This window comes from Manihot esculenta, chromosome 1 (assembly GCF_001659605.2).
Source record: "Manihot esculenta cultivar AM560-2 chromosome 1, M.esculenta_v8, whole genome shotgun sequence".
Taxonomy (NCBI): Eukaryota; Viridiplantae; Streptophyta; class Magnoliopsida; order Malpighiales; family Euphorbiaceae; genus Manihot; species Manihot esculenta.
In genome coordinates, this window is record NC_035161.2 from 30903837 (window position 1) to 30927523 (window position 23687).

The 23687-nt window shown below is 37.0% G+C and overlaps 2 protein-coding genes across 4 annotated transcripts; both read right to left on the reverse strand.

The window, feature by feature from the left end:
* Positions 1 to 2982: 2982 nt before the first annotated feature.
* On the reverse strand, positions 2983 to 6492 carry LOC110611623. Its single transcript, XM_043957303.1, has 2 exons — positions 6363 to 6492; positions 2983 to 4422 (listed from the first exon to the last, which is right to left on the reverse strand). Exon 2 carries the CDS (start codon positions 4377 to 4379, stop codon positions 3825 to 3827), a length of 555 nt encoding a protein of 184 aa, XP_043813238.1. The 5' UTR covers positions 4380 to 4422; positions 6363 to 6492; the 3' UTR covers positions 2983 to 3824.
* LOC110631254 lies at positions 6255 to 22778 on the reverse strand. 3 transcript variants are annotated; one of them, XM_043957295.1, is made up of 6 exons: positions 22475 to 22519; positions 21558 to 21754; positions 10304 to 10367; positions 8526 to 9944; positions 8339 to 8423; positions 6255 to 6502 (listed from the first exon to the last, which is right to left on the reverse strand). In XM_043957295.1, exons 1-4 carry the CDS (start codon positions 22502 to 22504, stop codon positions 9645 to 9647), a joined length of 591 nt encoding a protein of 196 aa, XP_043813230.1. In that variant the 5' UTR covers positions 22505 to 22519; the 3' UTR covers positions 6255 to 6502; positions 8339 to 8423; positions 8526 to 9644. The 3 variants fall into 3 exon arrangements, with proteins under 3 accessions (XP_043813230.1, XP_043813234.1, XP_043813229.1); XM_043957299.1 differs by lacking the exon at positions 22475 to 22519 and adding an exon at positions 22652 to 22778 and having other exon boundaries at positions 8339 to 9944; XM_043957294.1 differs by having other exon boundaries at positions 8339 to 9944.
* Between the last annotated feature and the right edge of the window lie 909 nt (positions 22779 to 23687).

The window sequence follows — 23687 nt, forward strand, 5'->3', positions numbered from 1 at the left end:
AGATCAGAAGTTGGAGAAGTTGAAAGAACAGCTTGAGGTCAAAGACAATAGCTGTCCCCTGTTGCCAACCTCATCACCATTTGTGAAGCGGATCTAGGAGGAGATGATATCGAAGAAGTTTTTGAAGTCAACCTTGGAAGCCTATGACAAGACAAGAAATCCCCGAGAATATGTGTTGAATTATAAGACTTTTATGGAGTTACAGACTCACTCTAATGCTTTAATATGTAAAGTTTTCCTAACAACCCTGACAGGACCAGCTCGGGCTTGGTTCAACCGCTTGGAGTCAGGGAGCGTCAGGAACTTTGTAGACCTAGCCAACGTGTTCATTAGCAAGTTCATCATTAGAGTCCCTGTTAAAAGAAAGACGAGTTATTTGGAGACCGTCAGGCAAAGGAGGAACGAGTCCCTGAGGGAATACGTGGTCAGGTCCAACTTGAAAGCCTTGTAGATACCGGAGCTGGATGAAGCGAGAGCGGTGGAGGCCATGCAAAAGGGCACGACTTCCCCAAAGTTATTTGGGTTTTTGTGCCGAAAGCCTTCTACTATCTTGTCAGAGATGATGAAAAGAGTGGAGAAATATATAAGGCAAGACAATGCCTTAACCATTAGCCGGTTCGCCCAGGATGACAAGGAGAGGGGAAGAGATGTTGATGAAAAAAGGCAGAATATACCAGAGAGAAGGCAAGATAGGGGTTTAGAGGCGTTAAATAATTACCGGTGGGAGAGAAAAGAATAGCGACCTTATCAACCTCGCATTCCAACAGTGATCACACCTTTGAGTGTATCTAGAGCCGAGGTGCTCATGACTAATGGGCCCTAAGCCACTGGGCCCCATGCATCCCAAGTAAAAGAAACTAGGTCGAACTAAGCGCCGGCCTAACATGCAATAAGAGAATAATCTCTCACAAGTTCCAAGTCTGCCTCTTTGAGCCTGGATAGGACCTGAACGGGCCCAAGGGAACCTAGCCTAAATGCCCATCAGCCTCCATGGAAAGATAGACTCCCCAATGTTTGGGATCATGTCCAAGTAGTGTCGAATGGAATTAAATGGTCGTCTGACGAAAGGTAAGGACACAACACATCCATACTAGTTGCCCGCGTAAATTTGATAGAGAGGTACGGACACAGTATGGACACGTCCAAAAAGATAAAAGGAAAGAGAATAAAAAGGGAAAAAATAGAGACCAAGCTTACCAAATCTCACCTGAGCCTAAATCCATTTCCAAATCTCAGACATCACCAATAAAATTCACAAAATTCACATTTTAGATATTTTAAGATTTATAAAGATTATTTATAAAAATATATAAAATCTTAAGTTTTAAAATTTGAATTTCATATAAAAATATCAAAATTAATGATGACCATCATTTTATTGTGATAATGGATTGAGAAGGAGGAATAAAGGGAATGCATATATAAGGAAAGGAGTGACAAAATTAAAGAGAAAAGGATGGAGAGATATTATCTTTTTATTTCTCGAGCCATCTACCATTACTTCCCCATCCATTATTCTTTTTTTCTTGCGCCATGCAAAATAATGCATTATAAGGCCAAAGATGGCAATGACTACAAAAGTTAGGACAGCTCCGAAAAACTACACAGAAACCAGCCCGAAGGAAATAAATTTCGTAAAGAAAGTTTGGCAACTAGATCCGCAAAATGATTAACTGCACGAGACACCTGGAGATGCAAAAAGTGAGAACGAAAATGAAGGATAGCCAATACGGTAGAACTAATGTCCCAAGGAAGAAAAGGATGAGTACCACTACACGCTGCATGAAGAGTGGAAGAATTTGTCTCCCACTCAATAGCCCATCCAATGCCCATAAAACGCCCTCCAAAATAGCCCGAGCTTCACCAGCATCAATAGACGAACACCAGACCTTTTTAGTGAATCCAAAAAGAACAATGCCCATACTATCAGATGCAATAAAAGCTAGCGGCCAAAGAAAACTAATTGATCCACTAGAAGGGGGAGGATGCCAAGCCAAATCCATAGGCACTCTTAAGGAGGCAACCGACGAAGAGGAACGATTAGCAAAAACACCATTAAGTTAAAATTGATGAAGATCATAAAAAATCTGGCGAGAGATATAGCATGAGGATCTGGTTGCGCCCTATTAAAAACAAAGTTATTCATTGCTTTTCAAATATGCCATAAAGTGACAATAACCATTGTGAAGAGGTAAGGGCTAGAAGATTGGAAAAGTGAAGAGTTCAACAAGTCCGCCCACCACTGAACAAAAGTAGGAAAACCAGCATAAGAAAGCTTATAGCTAGATGGGCTGAGAAACCAACTGCTCTGAAAAAATTACAAAAGAAAAATAAATGTTCAATGGTCTCAGATTGGGATTGACATACTGGGAAAAGAGAGGAATGCACTAAATATCGATAGAACAAATTAGCAAACACAGGTAAAACCCCATAAAAGTATCACCAAAGAAAGATATGCAACTTACGGGTGACTTGAGCAATCCAAATTCTTTTTCACAAATGGCTAGACAAATGCAAGGAGTGATCAGAATCAAAAACACGATTTATCAGGAGACGATAACCATATCTAACTGTGTACTATTCATTGGATGTGAAATGCCAAATCCAGGAATTGCCTATACCAAGAGGAGTAACTAGAATAACTAAAATAATAGGGATCAGAGGGGCATAAAAAGCAGATGTAGTAGTCGCGGATGCTAAGTTAAACAACGATGAATAGATATTTTTATTATTATACTTTATGTTAGCTATTTATTAACGCCACATCAACATACTTAATTTTTAGTTGTGGCATCGATTCTAATTAGTATAAAATTTTAAAATTTGGAATAAAATTTAAAAAAAAAGCTTTCTGACTATTTGATCTTTATTAATTGAGAGAAGTCATAAACATTAAACTATTGTGTTTAATTATTCCCGAAGAGGTTAATAAAGAAAATTAATCTCAATCAAAATCCATTTCAGAATGATTGAAACAGAACTAAGCTTAATTAATTACATATACGTACGATTCAAAAATTAATCTTTTATTATTAGTAGTAATTCATTAAAACCCTAATTATCTTCAACCATGGGCATCAATATCATGCAAGTTTTATATATAAGTACTGGAAGTTCTGCTGCTAATTGTATGATTCAAATTCTTGTTAACTATTTAGCCTAACAAACAATTGAAACACCACTAAACCTAACCACATGATTCAATATAATTTACTAAATTAAAGCCTTCCATACTAATTAAATTGCAAATCCCTTTTTGTATCTACAATTACTGAGATACTATCAACCTAATCAAAATAAGCAAACGTTACCTATCTTTATATTTACATTCGTGAGCCCTTCGCCTCGTCTGCTTTCTCAATCAATAAAATCACAGTTTATATACATACACAAAGCAGGCTGCAGCCGTAGCCAATATACAAAGGATGAACAGGAAAAAAAATATATAAAAAAAAATAATAAAATACCATTAACCCATGTGAAAAATAATTGGTACGCATCAAATGAATTTTAATTTTAACTTACCAAGTAAAATGGGTCCTTCTAGAACAGCTGTTTATTATATAATATTAATTTTTTGGATTATATTTGCAACCTAATTAACTCATGCAAGAAAATTATGGATCGTACAAGTGTAAACCTCAATTTCTAAGGCCAATTTGAGACTAATTAGCAACAAAATGAAAAACCCAGATAAAATTAATACTGCAAAAAAGAAAAATATTAATTTTATCAACTTAAAATCTTACTATAAGCATAGCCAAGGTGTTTATAATTCACACACAGCAGTTGCTCTCTTTGGATATTTCACTCTCACGTCCATATCAAGGATTTGTAATATCAGTAATGGCTCTCAAGTTCCAGATATCATCATCACAATCCTTCCAAGCTTCCTCTTGATCTTGATATTGATCACCTCCATTTACGAAATAAAGACCGTCCATCACCTCCCAGTATCGGCGGAAATCCCATATGGAAGTTCCACTCCACATCCATTGCTCCTCATAACTCCAGCTCAATGGCCACTCCTCCCACCACTCTGGCTCTCCTTCCCATTTCTCCAGCATCACGCCCTTCGCTGCTGCAACAGCTTCTTCATTGTAACCTTGTCCGCTTTTCTTCTTCTCCAACATGGATGCTGTTCTTTTAGCCCTGCCGCGGACAAAGTAATGAGGTTTCGCATTTTCTTTGTGCCCATGTTTCCGAGCTTTTGCTTGGATTCCTGCCCTCCTTGAGCTATAGTCTTTTTCTTCTCTGCTTCTATTTCTCCTCTCATCTTCATACACTGAGCTCACTTTGGCTCTCTTCATTGTGCAGCCAAAGGGAAAGAGACCCAAGGGGAGTGAAGAGAGGCTGCGTCTTTGTCCAGGTGGGTTCATTACTCATATAAAGTGGCCTCTAAGGATTTGGACCAGAACCATGCTGAAATAGGTTTTCTGTTTCAGTTTCTAGGGCTCCAGATTTTCTCGAGAAAAAGGAAAAAGAAGATGACGATATGCAATGAATATAAAACGAACACCAAATCGCGAGTGAAGAAACTTTAAGTTTGAGTCCTTAATTCTTTCTTATAATAAAATATCGCCAGATGGAAGAAGAAGCGCATGCGTGCGTTTCTCTTGCTTTATACGTGGCCATGCACGTAGGGCAACGTTGAGATGTGACCATGCAATTTACGGGACCCACTTTCCGACGAGGAGACTCTGGTTTTGATTTTTAGTATTACTTATTAATTCATATCATATGCAAATTTCTTTGTTTAATTAACAAAAAGAAAATATATAAAAATAATTAGTATTTTTTACATTTATATTACAAAATAAAAAATTCATGCATGTAAGGAACCTATGAATATTTATTAATAAATTTTAATTTAATAATTTTAAAATATAACGAATTTAAATCCTAACGAATACCAATTAATGACCGTTGGGCTTCCCCATTTATAGCAAGGCCTGGCCTTAAAAGAAGGACGCAAGTCCAAAGTCCACAAGGTTTTTTTCAAAACCGACTAGTTCCACGAGGCGAGCCTCGACTCGATAACGAGAAATAGGTCGGATAAGTTACATGCGTGAATCCATTTGAAGGGAGACTAGTTCGGTGACGTGACAAAAAGTAGGGGACCAGGCCTAGTCACTTCGCAATCCTGCCCGCATGTGCGCCGAGGAGAATTAAATGGCCACCTAGCGTGGAGAGAGATTTTGACACATCCGTACGTACGAAACTGAGTAACAAAGACAGGTGGCACTGTAGCAAAAAGGCAGTTATACATCACTAGCAGACAGGAGAAGAAATAGAAGTTTTCTTCTTCCTTCAGCTTCCTTCGCTCCAGCAACTCTTGTTTATTTATACTACTCTAATTTATGAGTCACTAGAAAAGGATCTCCACCGGAGCATTCTCAGTGAGCCCTTGACTATCTTTTCTTATTTTACAGATCATTTTCTCAAATCGAATATTAAGAGACCATATGATGAAATAAGAGGAAAACTGAAGCTATCAACACAGGTTAAATTTCAACTTCTCTTTGATTATTTTTTACGAAACATAACTTCGCCTACATAATAGGTCAGCTCTTCATCCTGTTTAATTACAAATCCAAATCAATTTAAATGCAATTAATCGATTTTTAGAAATTCAATTAACCGGTTTGATCTGAATATAATAACATTAATTACATATGGGGCATTTTAACTTCTCGTGAAAATATCGTGTGATGACAAAATCTGAAATATTTAGCAGAAGAAATCAAATAATAAATGAGGGCATTAAGAGGAATTATGATTTGAGATACGAAACCAAATCTGTAGTGGCTAATTACCTAAATAAGGAATTTACTCATAAATTTTGATATCTACTTTACATTACAGCCTAAACTATGACAATTTCAATTTAATTTTCACAACAATATCTTGGAGAATCTTTATCATAGCATTTTCTTTTCTTCAAGTCAATTTTTAATTCTAATAATTAATAATATTTAATTTAATGATGAAAATGCAAAATTTAAGAAAATTAATAATCAGTTGTGTTATTACTTTTTAAAAACATAGAAAAAGTGTTAAAATAATTAATAAAAATGACCATACAAGTTTTATTACATTGTCACTTGTTTATTTATTTGATAAATATGAAAGAGGACATTTTTGTTTATAAATATCTAGCAACAACAGCAGCACAGACCCTCATCGTTCAATGACCACCAATAGCCATACCAATTACCGGTGAAAAACAAGGAAAAATGAAAGGCAGCCATCGATAGAGTCCAATTTGTTGGTTATTTCAAAGAACAGAAAATTCATTGACAATAAATTAATAATCTAGCTTTGAAAAGAAATTCAACAAAAAGAAAATAATCTACGTCTACCTTAACATGGGGTAGGCATGGGCAAAATGCAGAGGATAGACTCGTCATGTTCTTACATGGTTCTTGGCAGTCAACACCGTCCCTCATTAGCAGCGACCACCAATCAAGACAGGCTGTCGGCAAGAATGACCATAAAACCACTGCAATACCCAACGACAGCATCAGATGGTCATCAACAATATCACTATCAACTAACCTATTCTACAGATAAATTGGTTATCCACAGGATTTAGTTTGGTAGAGAAGTAAATACATTTTAATTATTTAGTATAAGTCAGAGCACATTCTAAGATGGCTTCACATTTCCAAATTCCAGGTACCATTCCAATCCAAAAACTCAACCTGCATGGAGCTCTTGGACAATCAGCAGGATGCCTACCATGTTTATACATACAAAACATAGATGCATAGATTTTCCGATGCTTCCTCGGTATGCAAAAAAAATTAGAAAACCATTTCACTCTTTAGTTTATTTATAATATTATCCATTCAACTATTAGTGGAACAGCAAACCATCAGTATGTCCATAGCATGCTACAATATTTTCTCTCTTAGTTGCTAGCCAAATGAACATATATATTCTGTGTAGAGGGTTGAAGACACATAACAGGTCCATGATTTACAATCGTTTTCAAACAAAAATGATGACGTGATCACATCTCTTATATCATGTACTGCATTAAACTGTTGACCATATATTTATAGAAGGAATTCTCATAAAAATCTTAATAAAAAGAAGCAAATTTATTATAAGAGTTCTGCAATAAATGTTTTATGGGTATGATTCCGAAAAATCGTAACTCAACAATTGTCTACAGAAAAATTCATTTTGCTTTTATAAGAAAAACTTCTGATGCTTCAAACATCCTTCTGGCTGTAAAATTAGTAATCCTTGTAGTGGCTGTCAAATCTACTCAGTTATTTCACAAGCAGATTGAGAAGGAAGCTTTGCAGGTTTTAAGAATGAATATTAGCTGCCTGCAAAGAACTTCCGCTGGAAAGTGGACTCAAATTCATGCATCAAGTATACATAGTTCAGCAATTTCTTATTTCAACTTTACATAGGATAAATTAGTAGACTAAAATTCAGAAAAATACATGCCCTTCAACAACTAAATATCTTCTAATCTGACATTATGCTGTTTCCATCTGCCGATAACATTCCAAAAAGAAAGGCAATCCTAGCATACGTTGACAAGTCATTACTCACCGATAACACACATTTAAAATAAATAAGAAAATGATACTTTTTACAGTAAATTGATCAAAGTATAGTTAATATAACGTACGATGTTATGACTATGAATTACTCGTATACTATTTTGGCTTTTTCTAACAGTTATACCATTTATGCATATTCTCTTGGATTCACTGCCAAATGTATCATCAAACAACTAAAATGCAAATGACGTTTAGAAGAGCAAGACACCATATTTATTGGTTTTCTTCTGATACTTAACAGAGAACATAGATACCACTATAAGCCACACAACTTTGATGCATATATTTTCTTAAATTTCATTCTGTTAGGTGTGAATTTCAAACGATAAGGCATTTGAATTTGACATTATTTTTGAAATTTTACAAGTGTTCACTTGAAACACAAATCCATTTTCTCATTTATTTCAAATGCACACCTATGGAGCCTGCTATTTGAATTTTAAAAGACTCATGAATTGCATCGAAGTTTCTAATCCAGAAATATGTGTTTTTCAGATTCTCCGTCAAAACCCACACTTCGAAAGCTAGTTATATCCATCAAAGTTGAACATCAAAAGCCTAAACAATTAATCTCCATCAAAATTCGAGAGCTGTGGACTAATGACAGAAGTATTCAAGCAAGAACAAATCAAATGCACAGGCCTTATCAAGGCTAACTAAATGAATCGCAATTTTAAGTTCAAGGGTGAAGAAATCAACGCAACGAAGCAGTAGCCGATCATAGGTAAAAAAAGAAGAAGCTGGAGTTACCCTACATTGAGCACGTAACCTATTTCATATGAGGTGATCCCACAAAAGAACGCCATGGATGGAAATTAGTCCATTCCCGTAAGCTATGAACTGCACAAGCAGAGAGAAAACAGATCATACATAGGTAAATAGATGTACTTACAGTTGTAGAATGAGTAGCAGATTTAAACAATTTTTCTGAAGGAATTGAACCATTTTGAAGGAAAATCACTGAGATGCTGCGTCTTAACGCCGTTTGTTAATTTCCCATCTCCTATCGCCTTTTGTAGAGGTACATTTAGCTTCAAGACGGAGTCGTTTTATCATTGGATGCAAGTTGGAAAGAAAAAAAGGGGGAAAAAAAAACTCAGTTTCTATTAATGCATTTGATATATTAGCAATGGGGATTCTATTCAAATAATAAATAAATTTACTACGTATAATTCTCTGTCATTTGATTCACTTGAAAAATATTGCCGTAAATTTAAAATATCTAAAAATATTAATCAATTTTAGTTAATAGTATTTTTAGAGTTATCTGAGATGATGAGTTTCAATCATAACAGGATCAAATCAACAAAAAGAATTTCCAACAGTTATTAAATTGTTCCATAGATTGTTGTCCAGAGAAAATCAAATTTGAGAAACAGGTTTACAGCAGATTCAGAGGTGGTTCAATGCAGAAACGATAATTCATAGCTAGTCCAAACTTCAAAGCAAGAGAACCAATCATCCAATCATCCTGACTTTAAAATGAAATTTAATTTTCTTTTATGGATAGTGCTATACTAAATTCTTTCCATTCATTCAGAAGGGGAAAAATATCAATCCACCCGTTCATATAGATAGTTCCAGGAAATCTAGCAAATCTGAACCATTTCCTGCAGCATGCATGAATAGATGCAAACAGTTTTCACTAATAAATTGGAGGAAAGCATGAAACAAAGTACCAAGCCATTTAACAATCACCAAATTACATTTACAAGAGTAAATGGCCAAAAATTCAATCACCAATAGGCACTGTACACAAATTTTTTTCATGGTGATCACTATGAAATAAAAAAAACCCTCCCAATTACTAATTCTCTTATCTTACATTACAAAAGAGCTTAGCTCTCAAACCATATTGCCCCTTTCACTTCTCTCTACAATCAAACTACCTACTGAGATATTAGCAAGGATCACCAGCACAAACATATCATATATACACTATTTATAGCAATGCTCGACTCTCTCCAAAAAGATTTCAGAATTCCCTCTTGTTAAGTCTGCTGTGTTTTGTGACTGCGGAGGCAACTAAGCTTCCTTCTATTTACACTTGATTTTTGTGTTCTAAGCCATAGCAGGGATGCTGGAATTTTGGCGATCCCTATTGAGGCAATCAAATCCTTCTACTCTAACTGCAGCTGGTTTAAGCCCAAACTTCATTCTCATGCACTCTCCTTTGCGTGATGTTGGAGATGATAAACTTGAAGGTGATGGAATTAACAGTGGCGAAACTGGAGTAAGTTTTTCATCTCCAAATCGGGCATCTTGAATAACTGGGTTAGCAGCCCTGGAAGGAGGAGACCCACAAAAAAAAGGGGGTGATGAGGCTACATGGGTTGCAGATTGTTCAGCCCCATGACCATCCTGTTACAGAAAACAGAAAGATCCCAATCAATAAAATTTAAATTTTGCACAAAACCAATTAACTTGGCAGACAACCTACAGAATCCTTCCTGAGAGAATTTTTAATGCTCACCTAAACAAGATAAAAACTAATACAAGTACAGCCTATACAAGATGCCCATCAAGAATATAATTGAACTGCCAAACTAACTTATACACATGAAGCATGTTGGAAGATGACAAATTTTTAGTTGGGAAATATCGTTCCAAAAAGAACATTCATCTCAAGTGAGACGTTTATTTGCAATTTTATTCATTGATCAAGGTTATACTTATGCAACAAAACTAAAAAGAAAAGAGTGGAATAAAAATAATAATACCTTCATGAGGATAATGTCCAAAAGCTCTGCCCTGGCTTTTGAATCACACATCTCGGCTTGATGACTGTTATTCAAAGAAACAGACAACGTTAGAACATCCAAGATGTTGGACCTAAATGTCCTAATCCTTGTTTTGATGATTAATAAACAATTGGTGTGCTACTAATTATCTTCAAAGGTGTTTGTATTGAGCTTGCAGGTTCCCTATTGAAATAAATGAAATTGCTTCAATCACAAAAGTGAAAAGTGCCAATTATGGAAGCATACCACAAGAAAGGGATAAGAAATTATTTTTGTTTATGCCTTGTTAAATTCTATTCATTGTGAATTTCAAGTAATTGATTGTGATGGCTCAAGGGTTCTTTCATTTCTAAAAGTTCTTTTAGATATGGCCACTTTTTAAAAAGTACTTGACTTTCAGGGACCAAAATGAAATTTTCCAAAAGAAGTGATTTTGAAATTATTTTTCATCAAAATGAAAGATCTAAAAATATAGGTTGCAAAAGTTCAAACGGTTTGAAAAAGGGATTTTTACAGCCTAAGTTATGATTTTTCAAAGATTTAAAGAATTTTTTTTTTTTTTGCCCCCCTAAAGTCATCTTTCGGCTTCCGAAAGTCAGGGACAGAAACGAAAGTCCCCTATGTTCGGCCGCCGAACATTGACTTTCGGCCGCCGAAGGTGGGTTTTCAACCAGCCCCCTAAGTGTAACCTTCGGCTTCCGAAAGTGAGGGACAGAAACGAAAGTCCCCTATGTTCGGCCGCCGAACATTGACTTTCGGCCGCCGAAGGTGGGTTTTCAACCAGCCCCCTAAGTGTAACCTTCGGCTTCCGAAAGTGAGGGACAGAGACGAAAGTCCCACACCTTCGGCCGCCGAACATTTAACCTTCGGCCGCCGAAAGTGTGTTTTGGGTCTGCCTCCGAAGCCTAAAGTTTGGCTTCCGAAAGTGAGGAACAGAAACGAAAGTCCACCATGTTCGGCCGCCGAACATTGAGTTTAGGCCGCCGAAAGTTCAGTTTTAAAGGAATAGTCTCTTCGCCCCAAATGGTTCGGCCGCCGAACTCTAAGCTTAGGCCGCCGAACCTGAGTTTTTCTGGGCACGGTATAACGGTTATTTCTGAACATAAACGGCTCTATTTGCATTTAATGCACCCCCAACGGCCATATTTATGAATGAACTATAAATACAACTTGTTTTTGTTGTTGTGAGGTTACAACAACCATCTAAGCAAATATTTATTGAGATTACAGCATTTTTTATTCTCTCTCTCTCAAAACCTTGAGCCAAAGCATTGATTTCTTGAAAGCTTGTTTTGAGTTGTAATTGGTTGGCTTTTCTGAGTGAGTAAAGGTTGATTGAGAGATTCTGTTGTTGTGAGTGTGGCATTGAGCAAAGAATTGCTCTTGAGTGGAAAAAGAGATTTGTAAAGAGCAAAGGCTTGCTCTAAGATTGTAAGGGTTTTGATCTTCACCCAAAGAAGATTTGATAGTGGAGTTGAACTCTCAAGTGGAGCTTGAGGAGAGGACGTAGGCTTGGATAGCTGAACCTCTATAAATCTTTGTGTTGATTTTTCTCTTCCCTATTCTCTTCTAATTTCTTGTCTTTGCCATTAAATTTTTTATAAACCCAATTCACCCCCCCCTCTTGGGTTGCCTCAAGGGACAACAAGTGGTATCAGAGCTAAGTCTCCCTTTCTTGAAGATATAATTATCTTGGAGTAAAGATCAAATGGCAGCCCTCAATTCTCAAGAAGGTCAATCGGTTGTGAGACCACCTTTCTTTGATGGAAATGACTTTCTATATTGGAAAAATAGAATGTATTATTTCCTTAAATCGGAAGGAGTTGATTTGTGGGACATTGTAGAGAATGGGCCTTTCTTTCCCACAAGATTCATTGATGGAAACCAAGAGCAAAAACCTAAGAGTGAATGGAGTGAGCTAGAGAAGAGAAGGGTAGCCCTCAATGACAAAGCCATTCACATCTTGTTTTGTGCTCTTAGTAGAAGTGAGTACAACAAAGTATGCATGAAGTCCACCGCCAAGGAAATTTGGGATGCTTTGGTTGTCACTCATGAAGGTACCAATCAAGTCAAGGAAAACAAGATGGAATCCCTCATCTATCAATATGAGTTGTTCAAGATGAAATCCGATGAAACTATTAGCCAAATGTATGATAGGTTCATTGAGATCATTGGAGGGATGAAATCTCTTGGGAAGACATTCACAAATGAAGAGTTGGTGAAGAAAATCCTAAGATGTCTACCTAAAGAATGGCTACCAAAGGTAACTTCCTTAAAGGATGCCAAAGACTTGACCAAAGTGCAATTGGATGAACTCTTGGGGAATCTCATTGACTATGAGATGACTCTAAAGAGAGAGCAAGTGGAGGAACCTAGCAAGATGAAAAAGAACATTGCTCTAAGGGTAGCCTCCGAAGATACTAGTGAGGAAGAAGAAGAAATAAGTGAGGAAGAATTGGCCTTGGTAACTAGGAGAATAAGGAAGTTGCTTCTCCAAAATAAAAGGTTCATCCCAAGGAAGAATTTTAGAAAGGAAAAGGGTGAATCAAGCAAAAAGGAAGTAGTCATTTGCTATGAATGTAATAAGCCGGGTCACTACAAAGTGGATTGTCCCAAGTTGAAGAAGCCTATCAAAGAAGTTCAAGAAGAAGGCCTTCAAAGCAACATGGGATGAGTCAAGTGATTCCGAAGAAGAGGAGGTTGGTGATGAAATTGCCAACATGTGCTTCATGGCTCTAGAGGAAAGCTCCGATGAGGTAACTACTCTTGATGACTTTACTTTAAATGATGATGATGTTGAGTTTTCATATGATGAACTTGTAGGTGCTTTAAAATTGATGAATGATGAGCTTGAAAAGAGTCATAGGAAAAATAAAATTTTGAAATGTGAGTTAGCTAGCTTTAAAAAGGAAAGTGAGAACTCACCTAAGGAACCTTTACCCTCAAATGATTCTTTACAAAAATCCTTAGATGAGCTCTCACTAGAAAATAAAAATTTGAAAAATGAAATCCTTGAGTTGAAAAATTCTCTTTCAAAATTTTTAAAAGGCAAGGACAAACTTGATGAGATTTTAGACTCTCAAAGGTCTCCTAGCATCAAGTATGGCCTTGGCTATGACAAATCAACTCAAGCAAATTTTTCTAAAACCGTTTTTGTTAAAGCTACCAACTCACATGAACCTAAGGTTTCTAGCTCAAATGGAAATGTGCCTAAAGTTTCTAGTAGCAATATGTCTATGAGGAATGCACCTACAAGGAATGCACCTACAAGGAATGCACATGTACACCAATCCACTAGTTACAACACTCATATAAGACACACACCTAGGCAATTTGCATATAAGAGAAATGATCATTATAGAACACACACTTCTAGTTCACAAAATCACCACTCTAATCATATCTCTTGCTCACATGCTTTTAATAAGCAAAGGAGAAATGGCCACATGAGAACTCAAACACACTCACTCACCTATGGACCTAGAGTAAGAAGGTTCAATGGTCATTGTCACTATTGTGGCAAGTTTGGTCACACCAACTATAAGTGCTCTATTAGAAAATTGCATCTTGGATATGGTAGCATATGGAAATTGGATAGTGGAATGACTAACCCCCAAGGACCCAAGTACATTTGGGTACCTAAAAGTGTTTGAATTCTTTCTTTTAGGTGTGCTTGAAATCCTCAAAAATTGAAAGCAAATGGTATCTAGATAGTGGATGTTCAAGACACATGACCGGAAACTCAAATCACTTCATCTCTCTTGAAAAGAAAGATGGAAGTGGACAAGTAACCTTTGGAGACAATGGAAAAGGTAAAATTGTTGGTATAGGTAAAGTCGGTAAGGAAAACTCTCCTATTCTTGATAAAGTTCTATTAGTTGATGGTTTGAAGCATAATTTGTTAAGTGTGAGTCAATTATGTGATAAAGGTTGTAGAGTTATCTTTGAGCCAAAATCATGTTTTGTGTCTAGAATGTCGGATAACAAAATATTGTTTGTTGGTGAAAGAGTTGAGAATATTTATCTTATTGACTTACAAGCTATGACTAACCAAGATATGAAGTGCTTTGTGTCTATTAGTGATAACTCTTGGATTTGGCATAGAAGGCTTTCTCATGCTAGCATGGATCTCCTCAAAAATTTGAGCAAAGATGAGCTAGTTGATGGTCTTCCAAAGATCAAATATGAAAAGGACAAAGTATGTGATGCATGTCAAATGGGTAAGCAAGTTAAGAGTTCATTTAAAGCTATTAATAAGGTAATCTCTTCTAGACCTTTGCAACTCTTGCATATGGATTTATTTGGTCCAACTAGAGTAGCTAGTCTTGGTGGCATGCATTATGGGTTTGTTATAGTTGATGACTACTCTAGGTATACTTGGGTTGTGTTCCTTGCTCGTAAGGATGATTGCTTTGATGCTTTTAAAAGTTTTACAAAGAAAGTTCAAAATGAAAAGGGTTTTCAAATTTCTTCTATAAGGAGTGATCATGGTAGAGAATTTGAAAATGAAAAATTTGAAACTTTTTGCAATAAGTTAGGGATCACTCATAATTTTTCATCTCCTAGGACTCCCCAACAAAATGGTGTTGTTGAAAGAAAAAATAGAACTCTTTTAGATATGGGGAGGACTATGTTAAGAGAATATAATTTACCTACTTATTTTTGGGCGGAAGCCATAAATACGGCTTGTTATGTTTCAAATAGAGTTTTAATTAGACCTCTCTTAAATAAGACTCCTTATGAGCTTTGGAATGGAAGGAAACCTAGAGTTAGTTATTTTAGAGTTTTTGGTTGTAAATGCTTCATATTAAACAATAAGGATAATCTAGGCAAATTTGACTCCAAAACCGATGAAGGTATCTTCTTGGGATACTCTATCTCTAGTAAATCATATAGAGTATTCAATAAAAGAACCTTGATAGTTGAAGAGTCAATGCATGTTGTTTTTGATGAATCTAATCCCTTTGCTCCTAGAAAGGAGGTCTCTTGTGATGATGATCTTGTAGGTAACCTTGATGAGTTGACCTTTGAAGATCCTCAACCTCATGGAGATCAAAGTCAACCCAAGGAGGACTCAATAGAGGCAAAGGAAGATGAAGTTGGACTTCAAGAGCAACAAATGCAAATTACACAAAGTCAAGGAGTCCAACATGACTTGCCAAGGGATTGGGCCTACAAGAAAGATCATCCCAAGGATCAAATAATTGGTGATACATCACAAGGGGTAACTACTAGATCATCTATTAGACATGTATGTAATAATATTGCATTCATATCTCATATAGAACCAAAGTCTATAGATGAGGCTATTAGTGATGAGAATTGGGTTCTTGCTATGCAAGAAGAACTCAACCAATTTGAAAGAAACAAGGTTTGGACCTTAGTGTCTAGACCAAAACATCACCCCACTATAGGCACCAAATGGGTGTTTAGGAATAAGCTTGATGAAGATGGCAATATCATTAGAAACAAAGCTAGGTTGGTAGCTAAAGGCTATAACCAAGAGGAGGGCATAGACTATGATGAAACTTTTGCCCCCGTAGCTAGATTAGAAGCCATTAGAATCTTGCTTGCATATGCATCATACATGAATTTTAATCTCTTTCAAATGGATGTGAAAAGTGCCTTTTTAAATGGTTTTATTGAGGAGGAGGTTTATGTTGAGCAACCTCCGGGGTTTGAAAATCATGAATTTCCAAATCATGTTTTTAAATTGTCCAAAGCTTTATATGGTTTAAAACAAGCTCCTAGAGCTTGGTATGAAAGACTAAGTAATTTTCTTTTGCAAAATGGTTTTTCAAAAGGCAAAGTGGATACAACTCTTTTTGTCAAAAATCATGGAAATGACATCCTTGTAGTGCAAATATATGTTGATGATATTATATTTGGTGCTACTAATGTGTGTTTGTGTGAAGAGTTTTCTAAAGTTATGAAAAGTGAGTTTGAGATGAGCATGATGGGAGAACTCAAATTCTTCCTTGGGCTTCAAATCAAACAAGCTAAGGATGGCATCTTCATCAACCAAGCCAAATACACAAAGGAGCTAATCAAAAGGTTTGGAATGGAGAATAGCAAGCCAAGTAGAACTCCAATGAGCACAAGCACCAAGCTTGACAAGGATGAAAAGGGTAAGCCTATTGATGAAAAGCTCTATAGAGGTATGATCGGAAGCCTTTTATATCTCACCGCATCTAGACCGGATATCATGTTTTCCGTATGTTTATGTGCACGTTTTCAATCATGTCCTAAAGAGTCTCATTTGCATGCCGTTAAACGCATTCTTAGATATTTACATGGCACATTGCATTTGGGGTTATGGTATCCTAGAAGTTCATCCTTTACTTTATGTTCCTACTCGGATGCCGACTTTGCCGGAAGCATTCTTGATAGGAAGAGTACCTCGGGTACTTGTCAACTTCTAGGACAATCTCTTGTTTCTTGGTGTAGCAAGAAACAAAATTCGGTTGCACTATCAACCGCCGAAGCCGAATATGTGGCGGCGGGTCTTTGTTGTAGTCAAATCCTTTGGATTAAACAACAATTAAGAGATTTTGAAGTATCTCTTGATCACATTCCTATTAAATGTGATAATACAAGTGCAATCAATCTAACCAAGAACCCCATTCAACATTCTAGAACTAAGCATATTGACATTAGACATCATTTCATTCGTGATCATGTGTTAAATGGTGATGTTGTTCTTGAGTTTGTGGATACAAACAACCAACTAGCTGATATTTTCACTAAACCTTTAAATGAAGAAAGATTTAACTTCATTAAAAGGGAATTGGGAATGCTAGATGGTGGTTGTTGAGTGTATTTTTTTGTTGTGTGTGTATCTTTTTGAAAGCATGTCAAAATTGTTTGTTAAAGTTTTTTTTTAAAAAAAAAAAAAAAAAAAAGGGAGGGGAAGCCCAAAAATTCCAGGTTCGGAGGCACTTTCGGCCCCCTAACCTTCAATTTCAAGGGCAATATGAAAAGCGGGAATTTATTTTGTCTTTTTCTTTTTTCTCTCTTTCGGCCGCCTAACATTTTATTCGGCCGCCGAACATTCTCAAGTTTCGGCAGCCGAAGATTAAGTTCGGCCCCCTAAACCTGCCCAGTTTCGGCCGCCGAAGCTTAGTTCGGCCGCCGAAACTGCGCGTCCCTTAAAAACCCCCGCGACAGCTCATCATCTTCCTCGCGCGCCCTTCTCTCTCCCCGACGCTCTCTCTCTCTCTCCCCGAAGTCCTCTTCGTCTCCCTCTCCCAAATCGCTCGTTTCTGAGCCTTTTTTCTCCAAAAACTTCCTTTTTCCTTCTTTTCCTTCACTCAAACGCCTCAAAACACCTCATTTTCTTCTCAAGGAACCCATTTCGCGCTTTTCTCCTTTGGGTATGTGTTTTTCTCTCTTTTTTTTGTTGCTTGTTTTTGGTTTATTTTCTGTTGATTTTATATTGTTTTTAGCTCCTAATATGACTAGGTTTGTGTTTCTGATTTTTTTTTTGTTGATATGGGTATATGTAAAACTGCCTGTAATTTTTTTTTTCTCTTTTTTTTCTGTTGCTGTCTTTATATCTACATTGATAGCTGGGTTGTTGATATCTTTATGAAAACTGCCTGTTATATTTTTTTTTACTTGTTGCTCTTTGTTAGCTGGGTTATCTGTTGCCATGAGTATATGTAAACTCTGCTGGCTAATTTTCTGTTGCTCTGTATATGCTGTTAGATGAATTATTTTACTGTTAGCTGGGTATCAATATGCTGTTAGCTGGATTATTTTACTGATTAGCTGGATTCATATATAAAAACTGTTAATATTTTTAGTTCTGAATATGGATGTGGTGCAATAACAGTTATATGACTGTGATTTATGGATTGAGTTTTGTGATAATGAATTGCTTATGGGTTGGTATTTTATTTTCTGTTTGTTTCTTTCATTGCCTCTTTAGCTGCTGTGTTTTAGAATGGGTAGAAAATCCACAGCCCGTAGGCACCCATATTTTAGAGGTCAATCCAGTAGAGCTCCTAGGTCTCCCTCCCCAGACCATCCTGCCTCACCACCCTTTGAGTTCCCTGTAGTTAGAGAGCAGGATCCAGCTTTTGAGCCTTTTTCTCTCAGGTTTGTTCATCCTGGGAGAACAATCCATGATAATAGTGTTCAGCTTTTTCGCACTCAGGGTTTCCTACAGCCCTTCATTGTTCAGGAATGGGACCACCTTCTTATCACTCCAGCAGACACCCATCCTAGGATTGTTAGGGAGTTCTATGCTAACCTACACACCTTTACCCGTCACACTCCCCCTCACCTAGTCAGTTTTGTAAATGGTCAGAGGGTTTACATCACTCCTGACATCATTGTTCGTCACCTAGGTATCCCCAACTCTGGGGCTGTTGTATCCACCACTCATAAGTGGATTACTGGTGAGGTCTCTTCCCTTCACCAGACTAGGGTCATTTCAGGAGACGTAGATCGTGCGGAGCCCTCTAGGCTTAAGGCCTGTGACCTCAACACTCTCCCCAAAGTTGTTCACCACATAGTCACCTATGAGATTCTCCCTAGATCGGGTCATAGGACTGCACTCTCCTACTCTGACATGTTTGTAGTGTCTTGTCTGCTAGAGGGTCGACCCCTTAACCTGCCACATATTATGATTCACTCTATAGCAGACTCCCTTAGGCTGAGTCGAGGCTGTCTCCCCTTTGGTCGTCATCTTACTCTTCTTCTCCGAGCCCTAGGTGTTGACCCAGGTACCGAGTCGGCCTTACCTCTGTCTAGTGAGTACACACCCTATACTGAGGCTACCCTCCACCACATGGGTTTGACTAGGAGAGGCAATGAATTTTATAATTCTAGGAGAGATTTTGCAGCTCGCAGAGCAGCACATGCAGCAGCACAAGCACATGATGGTTCTGATGAGGAGTCAGATGATGCTTCTCCTGCTGATCTTGAGACAGAGCGAGCTCCCAGAGGCGATACTAGTACCGGGCGGTCCACCGAGCAGGGTACATCTTCTCGAACTGCATCTGATCTGTATGATGCCATGGGTCGTCTGGAGTTGCAGGTTGCTCAGATGTCTGATCGCCAGACTCAGATATCTGATCGCCAGACTCAGATGGAGCAGCAGTTAGCACGACTTACAGACCAGCAGCAGACCATGATCGAGCAGCAGAGTCAGATTTTACGCTTCCTTCAGCAGTCATCTGGAGTGCCACCTCCTCAGCCTCCTCAGTGATATATTTTGTTGTTTATGTAGTTGCTTTTGTTCTTTCCCGTTTGATATTGTGATATTTTTTTGTTTTTGATGATGTCAAAAGGGGGAGAATGGATGGTATTTTTTATGTACATATTTGATGATATTGGCTATATTTGGTTATTACCTTGGATTGTGAATATTGTGTGTATTCATTTGAGATGCATTCCTTGTTAGCACTCATTCATTCATATAGGATCCATTGCATCTCATTGCATTGAGTCAAAACCTCCCTTATGTGCCTTCTCTCATTTTAAATATGGCATAAATTATTTTTGACAGGGGGAGCACATTAAGGGGGAGAAATTTTTAAAATACACACACTACACTTATGATTATTATACTAATGTTTACCAATTGTTTGTCATCATCAAAAAGGGGGAGATTGTTGGACCTAAATGTCCTAATCCTTGTTTTGATGATTAATAAACAATTGGTGTGCTACTAATTATCTTCAAAGGTGTTTGTATTGAGCTTGCAGGTTCCCTATTGAAATAAATGAAATTGCTTCAATCACAAAAGTGAAAAGTGCCAATTATGGAAGCATACCACAAGAAAGGGATAAGAAATTATTTTTGTTTATGCCTTGTTAAATTCTATTCATTGTGAATTTCAAGTAATTGATTGTGATGGCTCAAGGGTTCTTTCATTTCTAAAAGTTCTTTTAGATATGGCCACTTTTTAAAAAGTACTTGACTTTCAGGGACCAAAATGAAATTTTCCAAAAGAAGTGATTTTGAAATTATTTTTCATCAAAATGAAAGATCTAAAAATATAGGTTGCAAAAGTTCAAACGGTTTGAAAAAGGGATTTTTACAGCCTAAGTTATGATTTTTCAAAGATTTAAAGAATTTTTTTTTTTTTTGCCCCCCTAAAGTCATCTTTCGGCTTCCGAAAGTCAGGGACAGAAACGAAAGTCCCCTATGTTCGGCCGCCGAACATTGACTTTCGGCCGCCGAAGGTGGGTTTTCAACCAGCCCCCTAAGTGTAACCTTCGGCTTCCGAAAGTGAGGGACAGAAACGAAAGTCCCCTATGTTCGGCCGCCGAACATTGACTTTCGGCCGCCGAAGGTGGGTTTTCAACCAGCCCCCTAAGTGTAACCTTCGGCTTCCGAAAGTGAGGGACAGAGACGAAAGTCCCACACCTTCGGCCGCCGAACATTTAACCTTCGGCCGCCGAAAGTGTGTTTTGGGTCTGCCTCCGAAGCCTAAAGTTTGGCTTCCGAAAGTGAGGAACAGAAACGAAAGTCCACCATGTTCGGCCGCCGAACATTGAGTTTAGGCCGCCGAAAGTTCAGTTTTAAAGGAATAGTCTCTTCGCCCCAAATGGTTCGGCCGCCGAACTCTAAGCTTAGGCCGCCGAACCTGAGTTTTTCTGGGCACGGTATAACGGTTATTTCTGAACATAAACGGCTCTATTTGCATTTAATGCACCCCCAACGGCCATATTTATGAATGAACTATAAATACAACTTGTTTTTGTTGTTGTGAGGTTACAACAACCATCTAAGCAAATATTTATTGAGATTACAGCATTTTTTATTCTCTCTCTCTCAAAACCTTGAGCCAAAGCATTGATTTCTTGAAAGCTTGTTTTGAGTTGTAATTGGTTGGCTTTTCTGAGTGAGTAAAGGTTGATTGAGAGATTCTGTTGTTGTGAGTGTGGCATTGAGCAAAGAATTGCTCTTGAGTGGAAAAAGAGATTTGTAAAGAGCAAAGGCTTGCTCTAAGATTGTAAGGGTTTTGATCTTCACCCAAAGAAGATTTGATAGTGGAGTTGAACTCTCAAGTGGAGCTTGAGGAGAGGACGTAGGCTTGGATAGCTGAACCTCTATAAATCTTTGTGTTGATTTTTCTCTTCCCTATTCTCTTCTAATTTCTTGTCTTTGCCATTAAATTTTTTATAAACCCAATTCACCCCCCCTCTTGGGTTGCCTCAAGGGACAACACAAGAGTTGTAAATCTAAATTATAAAGCAAAGTTATCTAGCAAAAGAAATACCTCATATGCCATCTCATAGGCCTGATGGGATTGTTAGCCGGAATTCCAACTCGCCGGGGTTTGGGGCATAGAACAGAACCCTTGGAATCATATATGGAAACCAAGCCTCTAGTCTCATCATGGGAGGCAAAGGCGTCCTTATGAAGATTAAAGTGATTCATCTTCAAATTTGCACGGTAATATCTACAATAGAACTCCTGCCACATCAACATAACCAAGATATACAAATGTCAGCTAAATCAAGCTCAAAACGGGTCCAGACATTAAAAGAAAATATTAAGTCCGTGCAACCATTAGTGAAGATCAATTAATTAATCATTTAATTTATACTAAACCTACCAGAGAACTGCTGATCAAATCACCATAACAAAATTACCCTACATAATAATTATAGCACCATGAAACCAGATTCACTTAAAAAAGATTTTCACATAAAAAAAAATGAAAAATAACAACAATATAAACATGAAAAGGACTTTCAAATTCGTTTTTATTTCTTCTTTCAAATTTTCGTCCAGTGCTTTCCTACCAAACAAATATAAATTTGACAAATTTGACCAGAGATCTAAGCTCCAGACCGAAAAAAAAAAGAAAGAAAGAAATTAAAAGAGAAAAACTTTTCTATATCATACGCACAAAGACGGTCAAAACTATACCAATTCAAACCAAATAAAGCTACTAAAACATGAGAGTTCTCAAACCCAACATTTTCGCCCCTTCTTTGAACAAATAAAAAAAATAATATACAAAAGGCCAGAAAAAGGGAGAGGAGAGAGAGAGTAAACCATGAAATACAATTCTACAGGAATCGTTAGGAATAAGATCACTAACAGCAGAACCATGAAAAAGCTAAAAATCATCCAAAAATCGAAAACAAGACGCTAAGAGTAACCAGATCTGATCTAAAATAAATTAACTGTAGCTTTTACTCTGTTCGATTTGAACATCTGACAAACTGCTAGCCAAAATTATTAACTAGAACAATACAGCAACTAGATCTGCAAATTGCGAGAGAAAAATTTGATGTCAAAAAAGCCGCGAGACCGCCATTAATCAACAGATGACTCGACAGAAGCTAGCGAGGGAGAATTTACCTGGAGGAATCCTCCGGTAGAAGAAAACCAGGAAATGATGCCACGAGGAAGAAAATAGAAAAAGGAGGGGCTGAGACGGTTTTATAGAGGCTGGGTGGATTGGGTTTTGCGTTTGTGGACTTTGTAATGGTAGTCAAAAACGGTTGTTCTACTTCTTTATTTATTTATTTTTAAAATGTAATATTAAAATTACATATAATTTAATTAGTTGTCGTAGAGTATAATTTCTTTAAAAAAAACATATAATAAGAATTTTCTATAAAAAATAATTACTTTGGAATTTTAAAATTTAAACTTTATTAAATTTGTGACAAATCATATCAATTTGATGTGATATTAATTAGTCTTGCAAAAATAATTTCCACTAAATGAGCCACTGAATTTTACGTGGGTGAAAAGAATCAAATTTTCAAAAACGGTGGCGAGAAAAACCCTCCAATGTGAAAGCTTTGATCGAAGGAAACAGCAAAATTTATCGTTTTAATCTTTCAATTTTTCTAGAAACTTAAGTGAAAAATTTTATATATGAAATAATATAGGAAAATTTACTTTTTAGTCCCTGAGGTTTAACGTAATTAACACTTCTGTCCCTCTATTTTGGCGACCCAACACTTAAGTCCCTCACTTTCTCTTCCGTCCAAATTCGTAGTCCTTCCGTCCATTTAAATCGTTTGGTCAAAGAGTCAAAAGTGAGAGGTGATAATTTTTTCCAGAAATACCCTTCTCTTAATGTGAAATTCCTTTTTTTTTTTTCTCTTTCATGCTTTCTCTCTCCAGTTGAAGAAGAAGAAGAAGAAGAAGAAGAAGAAGAAGAAGAAGAAGAAGAAGAAGAAGAAAGAAGAAGAAGAAGCTGCTGCAGAAAGAGTAGGAAGAAGAAGAAGAAAAAGAAGAAGAAGAAAGAAGAAGAAGAAGAAGAAGAAGAAGAAGAAGAAGAAGAAGAAGCTGTAGAAAGAGTAGGAAGAAGAAGAAGAAGAAAGAAGAAGAAGAAGAAGGAAGAAGAAAGAAGAAGAAGAAGAAGGAAGAAGAAAGAAGAAGA

Excerpts from the sequence above, each read along its gene's own strand:
- LOC110611623 (XM_043957303.1), bottom strand. The coding sequence starts at position 4,379 with ATGAACCCACCTGGACAAAGACGCAGCCTCTCTTCACTCCCCTTGGGT.
- LOC110631254 (XM_043957295.1), bottom strand. The coding sequence starts at position 22,504 with ATGTTCAAATCGAACAGAGTAAAAGCTACA. Across the intron at positions 21,755-22,474 it reads CGAACAGAGTAAAAGCTACA|GAGTTCTATTGTAGATATTA; the intron begins GTTAATTTATTT and ends TTGATGTGGCAG. Across the intron at positions 10,368-21,557 it reads CCTATGAGATGGCATATGAG|TCATCAAGCCGAGATGTGTG; the intron begins GTATTTCTTTTG and ends TTTGAATAACAG.